Source organism: Lutjanus erythropterus, chromosome 3, assembly GCF_056507025.1.
Source record: "Lutjanus erythropterus isolate fLutEry1 chromosome 3, fLutEry1.hap2, whole genome shotgun sequence".
In the NCBI taxonomy this organism is placed as follows: Eukaryota; Metazoa; Chordata; class Actinopteri; order Lutjaniformes; family Lutjanidae; genus Lutjanus; species Lutjanus erythropterus.
Window position 1 is genome coordinate 18,378,985 of NC_139319.1, and position 17,809 is coordinate 18,396,793.

General features: G+C 36.2%; 1 protein-coding gene across 1 annotated transcript; it reads right to left on the minus strand.

Moving 5' to 3' along the window:
* Nucleotides 1-675: 675 nt before the first annotated feature.
* ccdc86 (coiled-coil domain containing 86) lies at nucleotides 676-4,246 on the minus strand. The gene is made up of 4 exons (XM_084712833.1): nucleotides 3,621-4,246; nucleotides 2,030-2,159; nucleotides 1,866-1,940; nucleotides 676-856 (listed from the first exon to the last, which is right to left on the minus strand). The coding sequence occupies exons 1-4, from the start codon at nucleotides 4,142-4,144 to the stop codon at nucleotides 695-697; spliced, it is 891 nt and encodes a 296-aa protein (XP_084568959.1). The 5' UTR covers nucleotides 4,145-4,246; the 3' UTR covers nucleotides 676-694.
* Between the last annotated feature and the right edge of the window lie 13,563 nt (nucleotides 4,247-17,809).

A 17,809-nucleotide genomic window follows, 5' to 3' on the forward strand; every position in this document is an offset into this window, starting at 1 on the left:
GAACGGGAGATTTGCATTACGGATGTGCAGCCGACAAATCTGCAGCAACTGCGTGATGTTATCATGTCAATGTGGACGAAAATCTCTGAGGAATGTTTCCATCACCTTGTTGAATCTATGCCAAGAAGAATTAAGGCAGTTATGAAGGCAAAAGGGGTCCCAACCCGGTACTAGCGAGGTGTAATGAAGTGGCCGGTGAGTATACAGTGTTAATCAATTTATTAGTTACAACTGTAAAGTTACCCTACAGCCTTACACTGTAAATTAATGGATTTACTGTAAACTAAATAATAAAAAAACAGTGGTATAGTACATAAAGCTTTTAAACCTGTGTGCAGCTTCCTCACCTACAATTAGTGGGACAGTTAAATGAAAAAGTTTATTTCACATAAAAATCTCAAGGTGAAAAAAAGTTGGTCATACATGACATCTTACAGGCATATTGGATCTTCATTAATGGGATACTTACAATGCCTAAAAACAAAGCTGAAACAAATGTTGATGATCACTTTAGCCAGGACCAAATACATCTATTTGCAGCATATCACGTTTGTATTTTTAACTTAACACTTATCTATTTAGAAAGCTTTTATTGGGTTAATACGCAAAATCCTCCCACAGAGAAATTTTTATTGTATTTCAGTCATCCAAACATAAGACATGTAGGCGAAGGACTGAATAAGATGCACTTTTATTATCTCACAGGCTTCAAATCTTGCTCAGCCTTATTACTTTTTTGCCCTTTGGCTTTTACGTTCTGCTTCTGTGACTTCTGCAGCAGAGCCAGCGTGTCTCTCTTCTCAATCTTCCTCAGTTGTTTCTTCTTCATCCTCTTGATCTTGGTTGTGTTCTTGATCTGTGATTTAAGCAAGACAGAAGAATATTTAAAAAAAAAAAAAAAAAGAAAAGCTCAAAGCACCAAAAGAAAGTCTGCATGTGCTTATGTTGCTCATTAGAAACTTTATTTTCACATGACTAACCTCTGTGTCTACTGCACGAATCAAAATCTGAAGCAGTTAGGAACTTTGTCTCTAACTTTGATTAGAAGTGTGTGTGCGATCTCTATGCTGCAGGTCTCACTGATATGTGAGGCCAGAAATTATAGTGTGTGTAGTGTTGCCCTCATCAGATTCCTACGGTGGCCGACAAGGGCAAACGCCCGGCATATACAGAAAGGCGCTGCAGCATTTTCCTTTTGCATTTGTTTTCTTATATGCAGCACGTTTCTGTATATGTAACTTGTCTTGTATGTTTGCCCTTGTTGGCCACCGTAGATTAATTAATTTAATTTAATAATTTAATTTCAGCTTTACTCAAATGCATGCGTTACCCTTGCCTTATACGTACATGCAAATATTAAGTGATAGTTCCAACCATCAAATTGCACTTCTTAGCATAATGTTAACCAATTTAAAAAACAGGGGAAACAGATGGTGTTATGGACGACAGGTGATATTGACTCTTAATAAATGCCTCATGTCCATATTGGAACCTGTTATTGATACTGGTCTGAAACAGCTGCTGATGATTAGGAGAATGAGAGCAAAATTATAAATTATGGCCTTGGGTGGCGCAATAGCTGTCACTTCTGTGTGCACAGACACCGGAGCCCTAAATCAAACCTGACAAATAACTTTAGTCTTTGTTGTTATCTGATGAACACTAATAAATATAACAATTTGTACAGAGGCAAGTAAAAATTGACCAGGCAAATGAAAAGAACACATTAACGTGGAACCCTGTTAGGCCATTATGTTGCACATATAATATTTAACGGTTTATTATACAGTTCATTCGTGTGTGTGTGTGTGATCAGGTGTTAGGGTGTCAGCTTAAATTGTCTGTGTGAACAACAGGTGACTTACCACTTGAACAATCTCTGCTTTGCGTTCGTTCTCTGCACGACGTTTCAAGTTTTCTTCTCTCCTTTTCCTCTTTTCCTATAAAGCCAGGAAAGATAGAATAAATGTTAAAAGGTAAAAATATTTTGAAGTTACAGGCATTAAATCAACATACAGCTTCAATTTACCTCTTTCTGTCTGTCTTTCTCCTCTTTAAGCTGCAAAGAATATTGTTTCACCAATTCCTTCTGCTGCTTGGCCTCCATCTTTTTTTCCCATGAGGAGCACAGCGGTTTGTCTCTCACCAGTGCCGAGAACCTAAGAGACAAAATCACATATGGCAGGTTAATAGATAATACGAGATTCATCTTAACAGCATCTTTCATTCGTAAAGTGTCCTGTGTAAATTAGACTTTTTCAATCCCAATACTAAGAAAAACAACTCTGTAGCCCTCACTACTTTTAACTCACTGAAATCAGTTTTATGTGTGAGGTAACATGAGGCTGGGACTGCTGTGGCACTAAAAGCTGAGTTGCCTCATGGCCAATACTCCAATCTACTGAATAAGGTCAGCTGAGTATTGTTGTAAGTATTTTCAATACTGGTGGACTTTTGGTGCAAAACAACTTTACTCTCATATATATTGTTATATAGTATAAACATGTTTCAACAACATCTACAAAATTTTCCCCCAGTGAAATAAACCAAATGTCTCACATTCATCAGTGTTATGTGTTGCTTTAACACAACCTGTCATCAGGTAACTTAGTAATAAAACTGTCTTGTAATTTTGAGTTTAACTGCTCTCGTGTAGTGTCAACTTTTATTTCTATTTGTATTTTATACTTCTGCTTCTACTGTGTTTTTTACTTTTCTCTGTTTATCTGTACTTTCTTTTGTCCTTGTGCCACTGCAAACCTATAATTTCCCCTCTGGGACTCAACAACACCTTATCTTAAATTCTGAATCAAATTATGTACCAACTAATCCAATGATGTCAGTGTTCAAAGTAATGAGCTTTAATTGTTTCATACTTAAGTTATTTGCTGTTGGTAGTTCAATCTTTAATGCATCCTTTTTCATAAATAGATTTTGTTCTGTTTGTTGACAAGCACTGTAACTGGCAGCCTAATTAAAGCTGTTTAAAAACACGCAGTAGAGTGAATATTACAATATTTCCCTCTGAAGTGCATGGGAGTATAAATAAAAAGAAATACACAAGAAAAATACAAGTACCTCTGAACTGTAAAAGGGATGCTGGAATTACAGATAATAAAATAAATTTCCCACCATCGAACAATGGAAAATCAATTTTTATTAATTATATTCTAATGAAATGATCACCAATAAATATTGGCAATAACATGTTTCCACAGATTATGTCAAGGCATTTAATTTGAATTCTGAGGCAAAATGGTCTATTAAAAGAAAAAGTACATCTGTTCAGTTTTCTGTTGAACTTTACTAAAAAACAAAAAAAAAAAAAGAAGAAGAAGAAAATCTGAGGAGTAAAACTGTTCTTTGTCTTTGTTACCATGGTGATATCAGATTTGGTTCGGTCGCTGTTGAATATAAATCCTCCATCTTTGCTACATCGGAGCTTTGTTTACTCCCAGGTGTGCGTAAACTACAGGCTATAGAAAATTATTTTTCTACAAAAATGTGACATTATTCATATAATTATTCATATAATGTAATGATGAAAATCCATATGGTGCATGTAAACTGTGCAGTGCTTGAGTAACCCTGCACACAGTCAGACAGGTTCATCCTCTCACCTCTGCTTGTTGCGGTTCTTCCACACTCTCCCTGATTTGGGTTTTCCCAGCGGAACCACCGGGGTCTGTTTCACATTTGACCCCAGACGAGGCTTCTTCTCTGGGACTGTCTCGGTAGCGGTGGGTGCTGTCTCTGCTGGCGGCGGCGCAGGCGTCTCGGACAGATTAATGTCTCCGTTACTGTGTGTCTCCGCTGCTGGCTCTGGCTCGGTACTCCGTGGTTCGGGCTCCGGTTCAGCCGACATGCCGAGGTCCTCCTCGGCCAGACTCTCGGGTTTCTGCTCCGTCTCCTCCGCGATCTTCTCTTCCACCGCCGGCTGCAGCTCCTGGAGGACAGACCTCCTGGTCCTCCGAGTGGGAGTCCTCACCGCGGTTTCTGAGTCCAGCAGGGCGGCAGGAGTACGCACTTTGCGGCCGCTGCGGGTCCGTCTGGTCTCAGGCGGAGGTTCCTGGATCTCCTCCTCCATGTATCCCGCTTCAGAACCGGTCTGTTCCTCTGATATGGCTCTCTGCCTCTTTGACATGTTGTTAATTACATTAGCTACACCACATTACTCTAACAAAGTTGTGTACCCACGTGTGATCACCACCAGCAGTGTGTACGTCTCTGTACTTCCGGTTCTGTAGCGGATGATAAACAAGGCGAGGACGCATCACCGCCACCTATTGGTCAGGAGGAGAACTGCAAACTCAATGCTGCACAAAGTTGTCCCTTTGTTTGATAAACCCTCAACTTTTCTTTTAACTGAAAATGAGACATTTACAAACATCAAAACACAGACACAACAAAAAACATTTAATATTCAAGGTACATTAGATAAAAAGTTGAAACATCTAAAATAATAATAGCTTATAATAACAAATCATTAATATAAAGTAAAAAATAAATTAAGTTACAAAAAAGAAGTCTGCACTCTTCCACTCTGAATCGTGTCTCAAAATAGTTGGCAACTCATTTCCTTTTGATGGACTAATCAATCAATCAGCTAATGCTTGCAGCTCTGTTTTAGTTGATTAATTTGTATAAATGTTTTTTTGTTATTTTACTAATTCAGCTTTTTGTTGTTTTTCCCTTTTATCTGCACTCTATCTTTCCAAGTTAAAATAAAAGTTGAATGAATGAATTTAGTGAAAGTAAACCCATTCTCAAATCATTTTATTTTTATAAAACACACATACTTTACAATATAGCTTATTTCGTATTGTATTTCATTGCAAGCATGCACTTTTAAAATTGCCCAAATTGCTCTGTTCTGTTCGTTGATCCATTGTGATCCAATATTCAGCCATACTGTTTCCATAAGAACTCAAATCTGTGTTCATTTTTAATATGGTCTATGGAAAGCATTGTATCTCATTATTTTGATGTTTTGTTGGGTCTCTTAAATGTTCTGCAATGTGGATATTACATTTCATCATTGCACTTTAAATGCTGTCTGTTCATCAGTATATATTCAGCAAGTTGTCAGGTTTTACATTTGGTGTCATACAAATGTTTTAATCTGTTTCCCAACATGTTATTAAGAAGTAAATGAACTATATAATCTTATCAAAACATTGGCTCCTCCTTTCTTTGACTTTTTCAAATTGTCTCTCTCCAACCACCTTTCCTGCTACTTCTGTTCATTTTATCTTTTAATACCAGATTTTTAATTTAACCTTGTGTTTTTTAAGGCTTGTTTTTCAGATTCATGTGATCCCTTTGAAAAAAAAAATCTTTATTTCAGACTGTTAACACATACATGATTTGAAAGGACATCAAAATCAGATAAAGCAAAACAGAGGACAGTGTCCAACAGAAAACGACACCAGAAACAACATAAATCTCACAATATGAAATAATTACATAGAGATAATAATAAATTCACTTAGAAATGTCAAGGCTTTTACACATACATGAATTGTTTTGACAGCATTATTGTTTTGTAAGGAAGAAATTATTTACAAATTAGGGGCGGATCCACTTTATTCTCTGTACTATCTGCTAAATAAACTGCATCAATGAAACATGTGGACCAAATTATTATTTTTCTTAACATGCAAGAAACCTTGCATGTTAAGAAAAATAAAACCTAACCCTAACTGTAAACTCAAACCCTGACAGATATAAACAGCTCATTCTAAGGTAAAAAAAAAAAGAACACACAACAATCCTTATTTTCAGCTGATTATAGACTAATGGAAAAACATATATGAATGTTATATTCATTTTGTGTTACACACTGTACCTGTAATGTGATTTAACATACAACTATATTGAATCAATACGGAATCTTTGGGAATTTTAATCAATAATTCAAATTTAACGTCAATTAGTTTGTGCAGAGCTTGAGTGCATAGGCTATGATTGGTTGGAAAATAAATAAAATTCCAAGTTTTATCAACATGTGTCAGATATTGTATCACTCCTGCTTTACCCAAAAGCAGCATATCAGGAAGCTGCACATCATAAAACCTTTTGCCAAGATGATCTTGTTTATGAGCAACTTAACAAACAAAACACAAATATCTATCTATCTATCTATCTATCTATCTATCTATCTATCTATCTATCTATCTATCTATCTATCTATCTATCTATCTATCTATCTATCTATCTATCTATCTATCTATCTATTCATGCGTTTTAAGAAAAGTGAACATATTTGGTTCACATGTTTCATTGATGCAGTTTATTTAGCAGACAGTACAGAGAATACAGTGTTATTGAGCTACATGATTAATTAAAATATGACTGAAAGTGATGAGTGTGAAAACAAGTTTGAAAAGAAAAACAAGCTGTTGTCATGACTAACTAACAAAAAACAAAGCTGATGCTAAAATTTTATGTAACACAATACTTGTTGTCATTCACTTATTGGTTGCTGATTGAATTTCAGGTTTGATTTTGTGGCGGTCCAAGCAGCAGGAGCAGCTCTGGGGACTGCAGTAGCATTTCTTCCATCTCATGGGAAGAATGGCCTTCATAATCTCACCTAAGAATGGATTGAATGTAAGACATCTTTCTGCTGCTGTAGCTGTTGTTGTTGTTTCCTGGTTGGTGGTTGCAGCCTTCAAAACAGTCAGGAACATACATTGTCAAATATAAAACAGAGAAAGTTGTCAGGAATTTTACAGTGACTGACATTCAGCATTTATTTATACATGTATATATATATATATAGCACCATGTAAATTCAGAAAATGTGAAATGCAATGATTTCCTGGGTGATTATGTGTATATGTAGGCCTATATATATAAATGTATATAAATAAATCTATATTGTATTATTATTGCATATTTTATTTCATTTGGTTTCATTCTTTATCCTATTCTGTTCTGAATGTAATTATCTGTACACGTGTTCTATGTGTGTGTGGTATGAATGACCAGCAACTTTTATTTTGTTTTGCAATCTTGAGTTGTACAACAATTAATAATTTACCTTAATACTTTGATACTTCGATTACCTGAATTGCCAATTTGCTCACCTTAATGTGGAAGTGGAAGATTTCCTAATAATCACAATTTCCCAATAATACTTAATGCCAATGACCTTCCATCAGCTCCTGTAACTGTATAAAAGAAAAGCTCAACATTCAGCGACACATCAACCTCCTCGGTCATCTTCGAGACAGTCTGCTGAAGTTGTAAAGACATGAAGGTAATTATGGGAATCTTTAGTTTCTGTGTTTTCTGTGTGAAGTTGGTAAAATGGTGATGTTGCTGATGTTTTGCGATATTCTGTTCATATGAACACATCTTTCATATTTTTTTTTCTCAGGTGTGATCTCTGTAAACATGCTGAAGTTTGCATTGGTGCTTGGATGCCTCCTGAGCCTCGCTCTGGCTAATCCTGTAAGTGCAACAGTCTCAAACTCAACAGGTGTTCTTGTTGATACAATTTCTATTATTATAATGGTACAATGCAGGCAATATCAAAGATACAACTTGTATATGTTCTCCAGATGGAGGCGGCGCACAAACAAATTGCTCGGTCAGATTTATCAGAGTCTAACTCCGTTGAGGTGAGTGCTTTCTCTAGAATTCAACATTCAACACAGCTGAATGTCAGTCACTGTAAAATTCCTGAGAACTTCCTCTGTTTTATATTTGACAATGTATGTTTCTGACTGTTTTGAAGGCTGCAACCACCAACCAGGCAGCAACAACAACAACAGCTACAGCAGCAGAAACACGTGGGAAATGGTATCATTACTTAGTTCAAAGACCGAGGAAATCTCCCCCGAAATCCAGAACCAAACCTAAAATTCAAACAGCAATCAATAAATGAATGACAAGTATTGTGTTACATAAAATTTTAGCATCAGCTTTGTTTTTTGTTAGTTAGTCATGACAACACTTTGTTTTTCTTTTCAAACTTGTTTTTACACTCATCACTTTCAGTCATATCTTAATTAATCATGTAGCTCAATAACACTGTATTCTCTGTACTGTCTGCTAAATAAACTGCATCAATGAAACCTGTGGACCAAATATGTTTATTTTTCTTCAAATGCATGAAATTATAGATATAGATAGATAGATAGCATTGGTGCTTGGATGCCTCCTGTGTCTCGCTCTGGTTAATCCTGTAAGTGTAATAGTCTCATATTCAATATCAATTCCAGTGTTCTTGTTGATACAGTTTCTATTATTGTAATGGTGTGACACAGACAATATCAAACATGCAACTTGTGGATTTTCTACAGATGGAGGCAACATTTTTTTTGTGTCCATGTGAAGCGAAATAACTTTTTTTGCTTCAGCACCCACCAAAATGTTTTTGTGCCTCTACAGAAAAGTCTTAAGAACTTAAAGTGGACAAAAGGCACTGAAGAACACATATTAACACACATAAATTCACACCTGTTAGTGATGCAAACTACGTACATTTATATCAAGTACTGTACTTATTTTGTAATTTAATTCTAAATTGTCCAACATTGTGTGTCTAAACTACACCCCAGAGGCAAATACTGAACTGTTTAATCCACAAAGCTGAAAAAATGCTGTTTTCTGACTTTTTAGAGATACATGGTTCTCACAGGACAGTGATGCTAGACATTAAATGGTCTTATAGACCATGATGCATTGCTGTAGATTAAACTAGCCACAGTGGCCCAAAGTGGCTAAAATGAGCTCAACCTTAAACATCTACAGCAGTAAACAGCATTAACATTAATGCAATATTATTAATCCAGAAACATAAAACATCATAACACTGACAGAGAACATTTTACTGCAACATTATTACTTATACTTTAAGTACATTTATCTGATAATATTTATATACTTTTACTTCAATAAGTTTTTGTCAATGTAGGACTTTTACTTGTAGTAAAGTAATTTTTACAGTGTGATATTAGTACTTTTGCTTTAGTAAAGGATCTGAATACTTTTTGTCTTGTTACTCTTATCTACGGTAGAGTAATATATGGAGTCTTTAGTTCTGCTTCGTCCTCTTATTAACGTAGTAAACAGTGACACATGCTTTGACACAAGGAGGAGGCAGAGCCCTTGCGGACCTCACAGGGTCCTACATGACTTGCGTAGTGTGCTACAGGGCCGACCGGCTCTGATTATGTCTTATATTAAGTGCTACACCTGCAGTTTCACCTGAAGTATCTCCTGTCTGTGGTTCACAGCTTTCTGAGGACAGTGGCTTTATTAAAAATTGTGGATGTTCATGTTCATAATGTATGTTTTTACATTAGTAATTCATTTTACACACAATTTGACATATTTTTTGGTAATGAATTGATTTAAGCAACAAAAAATCTGAGGAGCCACTTGGGAGCCGAGAAAGCAGGCTCTTTTTAGTGAGCCGAGCCAAAAGAACCGGCTCTCTAAAAGGAGCCGGAATTCACATCACTAATGAGAATGAAATACTTCTTCTTCAGGGCAGGATAGGGAGGCCAGGAGCCTGTTAGCGGCGTATTACTGCCTCTCTGTTAGACTCCAGTCCTGCACACTGACACACATGCAGTGCAGTCAGAGAGAGACTGAGAGAAATTATTTGTGCAATGTCATTTTCAAAACGTAAAAGATGTGGGGCTTTTGAGAAAACATCCGGGGCTTGAGCCTCAGTAGCCACTCCCTAAATCAGCCTCTGTTACAAATATTGTTCACTTTCCCTCATAAATACAAAGAATTGAGGTTTTTGTTTGTAAATTTGTGAATGTGGCTGAAATGTGCTCATAGTATCTGACCTATAGTGTAGACCTGTTCATATTTATCGATATGTACTGTATCTATCTGATCTATAGTGTGTACATTGTGTTTATAGCATAAATCCAGCAGTTTATTCTCTATATAATGTCTTACCATTGCCAATACTGGCACCTATACCTGTTCTACTGTAACAGCTGCACATATTCATACTAGAGATGTAAAAAATACCAAAAACTCATTACGATGCTGCTGCTGGTTGGACAGTCTGTAAGTAACGAAGGGTTTCACACTCGATACTGAAGGAAGCACAGCACAGTTCATAAATCAATATGTGTTTAATTTGATTACAGAAACCAGGTGACACACAGCAAACATCAGTCCAGGTAGCATTTCAGCAGAGGAGCACTGTTTCTGGGCCTCTTTCTGGTTACAAAACAAATATTTGACTGGTGTTTTCATTTTGTATTTCTGAAACCAAGAGTGTGTTTGATCATATGACCACATTTTGTTTTCAGTAAGAGAAGAAACCATTGCAAAGGAGTGTTTGCCATTCTTTTTATGAGGGTGAGGCCCCCTTCTTAAAAAGTATCACTTTGGCACTTGGATAGATCGATCATTGATCATCATTGAGAGACAAACAGAAAAGAGAGGCAGAAAGACAGTTCAGACAGTTCAACTGGGAAGTGACTTCTCGTAAATACTGTGCAAAAACAACATACTAAAAAGCAATAATTGAAACATTATAATTTGTATTCTTTAGCCCAGATATGTCTTGAAATCTCTTTAACCCTAACTGTAAACTCAAACCCTGACAGATATAAACAGCTCATTCTAAGGTAAAAAAAAAACAAAACAAAACACACAACAATCCTTATTTTCAGCTGATTATAGACTAATGGAAAAACATATATGAATGTTATATTCATTTTGTGTTACACACTGTACCTGTAATGTGATTTAACATACAACTATATTGAATAAATACGGAATCTTTGGGATTTCATCAATAATTCAAGTTTATCATCAATTAGTTTGTGCAGAGCTTGAGTGCATAGGCTATGATTGGTTGGAAAATAAACAAAATTCCAAGTTTTATCAACATGTGTCAGATATTGTACATGATTAATTAAGATATGACTGAAAGTGATGAGTGTGAAAACAAGTTTGAAAGGAAAAACAAGCTGTTGTCATGACTAACTAACAAAAAACAAAGCTGATGCTGAAATTTTATGTAACACAATACTTGTTGTCATTCACTTATTGATTGCTGATTGAATTTCAGGTTTGATTTTGTGGCGGTCCAAGCAGCAGGAGCAGCTGTGGGGACTGCAGTAGCATTTTTTCCATCTCATGGGAAGAATGGCCTTCATAATCTCACCTAAGAATGGATTGAATGTAAGACATCTTTCTGCTGCTGCAGCTGTTGTTGTTGTTGTTTCCTGGTTGGTGGTTGCAGCCTTCAAAACAATCAGAAACATACATTGTCAAATATAAAGCAGAGAAAGTTCTCAGGAATTTTACAGTGACTGACATTCAGCTGTGTTGAATGTTGAATTCTAGAGAAAGCACTCACCTCAACGGAGTTAGACTCTGATAAATCTGACCGAGCAATTCGTTTGTGCGCCGCCTCCATCTGGAGAACATATACAAGTTGTATCTTTGATATTGCCTGCATTGTACCATTATAATAATAGAAAGTGTATCAACAAGAACACCTGTTGAGTCTGAGACTGTTGCACTTACAGGATTAGCCAGAGCGAAGCTCAGGAGGCATCCAAGCACCAATGCAAACTTCAGCATGTTTACAGAGATCACACCTGAGAAAAAAAATATGAAAGACGTGTTCAAATGAACAGAGTATCGCAACACATCAGCAACATTACCATTTTACCAACTTCACACAGAAAACACAGAAACTAAAGATTCCCATAATTACCTTCAAGTCTTCACAACTTCAGCAGACTGTCTCGAAGATGACCGAGGAGGTTGATGTGTTGCTGAATGTTGAGCTTTTCTTTTATACAGTTACAGGAGCTGATGGAAGGTCATTGGCATTAAGTATTATTGGGAAATTAGGAAATCTTCCACTCCCACATTGAGGTGAGCAAATTGGCAATTCAGGTAATCGAGGTATCAAAGTATTAAGGTAAATTATTAATTGTTGTACAACTCAAGGTTGCAAAACAAAATGAAAGTTGCTGGTCATTCATACCACACACACATAGAACAGGTGTACAGATAATTACATTCAGAACAGAATAGGATAAAGAATGAAACCAAATGAAATAAAATATGCAATAATAATACAATATAGATTTATTTATACATGTATATATATACATATATATATATAGGCCTACATATTCACATAATCACCCAGGAAATCATTCCGTAGCACATTTTTTGAATTTGCATCTGGGGTTATGTAAACAGCAGCAAGATAGTGATGATAATATGATCGACATCTTCACATACAAAAATTCAGCACCTGGGAAAAACTGCATTTGAGCACCAAGCATCACTGATATAAACACAGTCTGCTTCCTCTTGCCCAGTTGCTCTGTCGGCATGTAACATGGTTTGTCTGTCAAGTGTTTGATGTGGGATGTTATGGTGAAGCAGATCTCTGTGATATGTGGGCACAATAGTCTCTGATTTCATGTTGCTTGAGTCCCAATTTGTTCAGTCCATTTTTCCGACTGGGCATTAGCCAGGAGCAGTGGTGGACTCAGTCTGAGGGGCAGGGACAAAAGAAATAAGGGCATCAGCAGTATGCAGCAGGACACCAGTGCACAGAAAGTCTTGATGGACTTTATCAAATTTGATCCACTGGGAGGGCAACAGAGAGGACTCTTGATCATGTTTGTCAAATGGAAGGACACACTAGAGGCACTTTAGCACATTTTGTCCACTAAAGGCCACTTATGAAGGCACGTCATCGCAGTGCCTCAGGAACAACCAAGAGGGCATTTTTGCACTATTTTTTCAATCATGGGGCCACCAGGGGAGAAGGGTATTACCCCACCAGCACCATGTAAATTCAAAAAATGTGCAGTGGAATGATTTCCTGGGTGATTATGTGAATATGTAGGCCTATGTATATAAATATATATAAATAAATCTATATTGTATTATTATTGCATATTTTATTTCATTTGGTTTCATTCTTTATCCTATTCTGTTCTGAATGTAATTATCTGTACACCTGTTCTATGTGTGTGTGGTATGAATGACCAGCAACTTTTATTTTGTTTTGCAATCTTGAGTTGTACAACAATTAATAATTTACCTTAATACTTTGATACCTCGATTACCTGAATTGCCAATTTGCTCACCTCAATGTGGGAGTGGAAGATTTCCTAATTTCCCAATAATACTTAATGCCAATGACCTTCCATCAGCTCCTGTAACTGTATAAAAGAAAAGCTCAACATTCAGCAACACATCAACCTCCTCGGTCATCTTCGAGACAGTCTGCTGAAGTTGTGAAGACTTGAAGGTAATTATGGGAATCTTTAGTTTCTGTGTTTTCTGTGTGAAGTTGGTAAAATGGTGATGTTGCTGATGTTTTGCGATATTCTGTTCATATGAACACATCTTTCATATTTTTTTTTCTCAGGTGTGATCTCCGTAAAGATGCTGAAGTTTGCATTGGTGCTTGGATGCCTCCTGAGCCTCGCTCTGGCTAATCCTGTAAGTGCAACAGTCTCAAACTCAACAGGTGTTCTTGTTGATACAATTTCTATTATTATAATGGTACAATTCAGGCAATATCAAAGATACAACTTGTATATGTTCTCCAGATGGAGGCGGCGCACAAACGAATTGCTCGGTCAGATTTATCAGAGTCTGACTCCGCCGAGGTGAGTGCTTTCTCTAGAATTCAACATTCAACACAGCTGAATGTCAGTCACTGTAAAATTCCTGACAACTTTCTCTGCTTTATATTTGACAACGTATGTTCCTGATTGTTTTGAAGGCTGCAACCACCAACCAGGAAACAACACCTACAGCAGAAGAAATATATAATGCACTGATTGCATACTTTCTTAAGAGTCTGAGTAAGATTCCCCAAAAGTTCAAATATATATCGCAACCAATAAGTGAATGACAACAAGTATTGTGTTACATAAAATTTTAGCATCCGCTTTGTTTGTTGTTAGTTAGTCATGACAACAGCTTGTTTTTCTTTTCAAACTTGTTTTCACACTCATCACTTTTAGTCATATCTTAATTAATCATGTAGCTCAATAACACTGTATTCTCTGTACTGTCTGCTAAATAAACTGCATCAATGAAACCTGTGGACCAAATATGTTTATTTTTCTTCAAATGCATGAAATTATAGATATAGATAGATAGATAGCATTGGTGCTTGCCTGTGTCTCGCTCTGGTTAATCCTGTAAGTGTAATAGTCTCATTCTCAATATCAATTCCAGTGTTCTTGTTGATACAGTTTCTATTATTGTAATGGTGTGACACAGACAATATCAAACATGCAACTTGTGGAGGCAACATTTATTTTGTGTCCATGTGCAGCGAAATAACTTTTTTTGCTTCAGCACCCACCAAAATGTTTTTGTGCCTCTACTGAAATGTCTTAAGAACTTAAAGTGGACAAAAGGCACTGAAGAACACATATTAACACACATAAATTCACACCTGTTAGTGATGCAAACTACGTACATTTATATCAAGTACTGTACTTATTTTGTAATTTAATTCCAAATTATCTAACATTGTGTGTCTAAACTACACCCCAGAGGCAAATACTGAACTGTTTAATCCACAAAGCTGAAAAAATGCTGTTTTCTGACTTCTTAGAGATACATGGTTCTCACAGGACAGTGATGCTAGACATTAAATGGTCTTATAGACCATGATGCATTGCTGTAGATTAAACTAGCCACAGTGGCCCAAAGTGGCTAAAATGAGCTCAACCTTAAACATCTACAGCAGTAAACAGCATTAACATTAATGCAATATTATTAATCCAGAAACATAAAACATCATAACACTGACAGAGAACATTTTACTGCAACATTAATACTTTTACTTTAAGTACATTTATCTGATAATATTTATATACTTTTACTTCAATAAGTTTTTGTGAATGTAAGACTTTTACTTGTAGTAAAGTAATTTTTACAGTGTGATATTAGTACTTTTGCTTTAGTAAAGGATCTGAATACTTTTTGTCTTGTTACTGTTATCTACGGTAGAGTAATATATGGAGTCTTTAGTTTTGCTTCGTTCTCTTATTAACGTTGTAAACATTGACACATGCTTTGACACAAGGAGGAGGCAGAGCCCTTGCGGACCTCACAGGGTCCTACATGACTTGCGTAGTGTGCTACAGGGCCGACCGGCTCTGATTATGTCTTATATTAAGTGCTACACCTGCAGTTTCACCTGAAGTATCTCCTGTCTGTGGTTCACAGCTTTCTGAGGACGGTGGCTTCATTAAAAATTGTGGATGTTCATGTTCATAATGTATGTTTTTACATTAGTAATTTATTTTACACACAATTTGACATATTTTTTTGGTAATGAATTGATTTAAGCAACAAAAAATCTGAGGAGCCACTTGGGAGCCGAGAAAGCAGGCTCTTTTTAGTGAGCCGAGGCGAAAGAACCGGCTCTCTAAAAGGAGCCGGAATTCCCATCAGTATTACCGGCAGTTGGCAACCGGAGTGTTATAAGTGAACTATCGCCACCTTCTGCTTCAGAGTGTGTACTACACACCAGCCCGCACCCATTCATCCTGTTTACAGTGGAGGAGGAAGTAACGTTCAAATCCTTTATTTCAGAGAAAAGCACAAATACAACACTGTAAAAATACTCTTTTCACAAATAAAAGTCCTGCTTTGAAAATGTTACTTGAGTAAAAAGTAGACCTATGTATGTATATCAGGAAAAAAAAAAATCATATCAGTAGACTATTAACATAAAAGCAGGATTTTACTGTTGTTACTGGTTGAGATCACATTTTGAATTATTATTATACGACTGCAATTAATGATTATTTTCATTGTGGATTAATCTGTTATTTTTTCCATGAATCAGCTGAATGGTCTGTGAAAATTCTGAAAATAGTTTTGCAAGGTTTATTTTGTCTAACCAATAGTCTAGAACTAAAAACAATATTTTAAAATGAATTTGTAAAATAACTAATAACTTAAAAAAGTCAATAAAATGTAGTGGACTAAAAAATAAAATATTTCAATAACCTCTTGCTGAAGAGTTGTTGAGTAAAGTCTTTGAAGCGAAAGTGAATAATAGTTAATCATTTACTATGTTCAATCACTAACCAACCAAGAGTTTGACTTAAAACTCCAAAGGTGATTGAAAATAGCTGCCTTGAAATTTCGTTTTTTTTTTCAATTTCCTTTTTATTTATTTATTTATTTATTTATGTAGTTAGTTAGTTATTTTTTTCAGTGTACAGCTACAGACCAAAAAACAAAAGTGAACCTTTTTTTGATGACAAGATCACAGCGATGGTACAAACTGAAAAATGAAGACGTGAATATACATCAGTGTGATAAGAGCTACCTAAAATTATTGATACCATCTTCGGGGAAATTTTATTTGACTTGATTTTGATGTTTTGGTTGGCTCATCTCACTCATGCTAACATTGGAGAAGCAGCTGGATTTATGACCTGTACTGCAGTCAGCCACCAGGGGGCATATGACGTGCTTTGTCTTCAATTTCAGGCAGCCCTGATGTTGTCCATTTTATTTTCAGTTCACATCAACAGCTCAATAACTAGCTAAAAGTGAGAACTAAGTCAAGTGCAGATGTGTATTTGAAACAGTATCTATAAAAATTTAAGGTACATGTAAACACGGCCTGAGGAGGTGACATGTCTGAGGTCGGAGTAGCAGCCCCCACCGAGGTGCTGGTTGTGTTTCTGGATTTTGTTTTTGTTTGTTTTTTAGTGTGTGTTTTCAGTGTTAAAAAATAGCAGCAGTGAAGAGGCAACCCGTCTGATGTCCATAGCAGTACTGAAAATTATGATGTGACAGTGAAGTTGACCTTTGACCTTTTGGGTAAAATGTAAAAAACTCACCTGGCGGGGTCTGGCCTGGCCTGGTGGGGACCTGCATTCTATTTTGTGACCTCTTCTAGTTTAGGATGATATCGGACAGTACCGATGACGTGTCAGTTACATCACAGAGACACTGAGGAGAACATTTCTACCATCAAACGGTTTATGTTTTTGTAGATCATTTATCTCGGGTGTTCATGGGGCAGTGAAGCAGAGAGTAGCTCTGCAAAGAGGTTCTCCAATTTTTCTCAGCCAAGAACGTCTTAACAATGTCCAAGTTTTTGTCAGCCATTCTATGTCTACATTACCAAATGTGAAATTAACTTTGCTGTCAAAATTACATGTAACCCTCCCTGTCTCAGTGGTCCACTCATCTCTTAGTTGCCACACGTGTTGCTTTTCTCCCAGTGATTGTTAAAACGTTTCCAGCGGTACAGCTCTCATCATTACAGTCCCTCACTGCAACAAATTCCTCTCCTAGATATTAAAGTTTATGAAGTCACATCAAGAACAATCAATGAAGTGTTTTTCTTCCATTAAAGGTGCTCAAAGAGAACATGTGAAGGGTTATCATTACACACACCACTAATATATTTAAGAAAAACCTTGTCAAAAAGGCTATTTTATAATCTTTACTGCGATAAATGTTTCTCTTCATCCATTTCATTTCTCAAACTGCTACCAACAGACGATTTAGGGAGACATTAACACATTTTCTATATTCTCCATCTTTACTATAACAAATGAAATTCAACTTTGTCAAAACAAATATTTTCATTTATCTTATGGTGATATACACAACATCCCCTCACACAACCAGAAAGTGGATCATTAGACTGATTATTATCAAATCATACTTTTTATTTTTTGTTTTTAAAGGCATATGCTTTCAAAGCATTAAATCAGACAGGTTCAGAGTGTATGCTAAATACATTTAAGATCGATATAAGCTACATATCAGCACCCCCACAATGCATCTG

What these genes read in the sequence shown, in the direction of transcription:
- ccdc86 (XM_084712833.1), bottom strand. Translation starts at nt 4,144, where the DNA reads ATGTCAAAGAGGCAGAGAGCCATATCAGAGGAACAGACCGGTTCTGAA. An exon ending in AAGAACCGCAACAAGCAGAG is followed by an intron (nt 2,160 to 3,620) that starts GTGAGAGGATGA and finishes TTTGTCTCTTAG; the next exon opens with GTTCTCGGCACTGGTGAGAG. An exon ending in AGAAAGACAGACAGAAAGAG is followed by an intron (nt 1,941 to 2,029) that starts GTAAATTGAAGC and finishes CTGGCTTTATAG; the next exon opens with GAAAAGAGGAAAAGGAGAGA.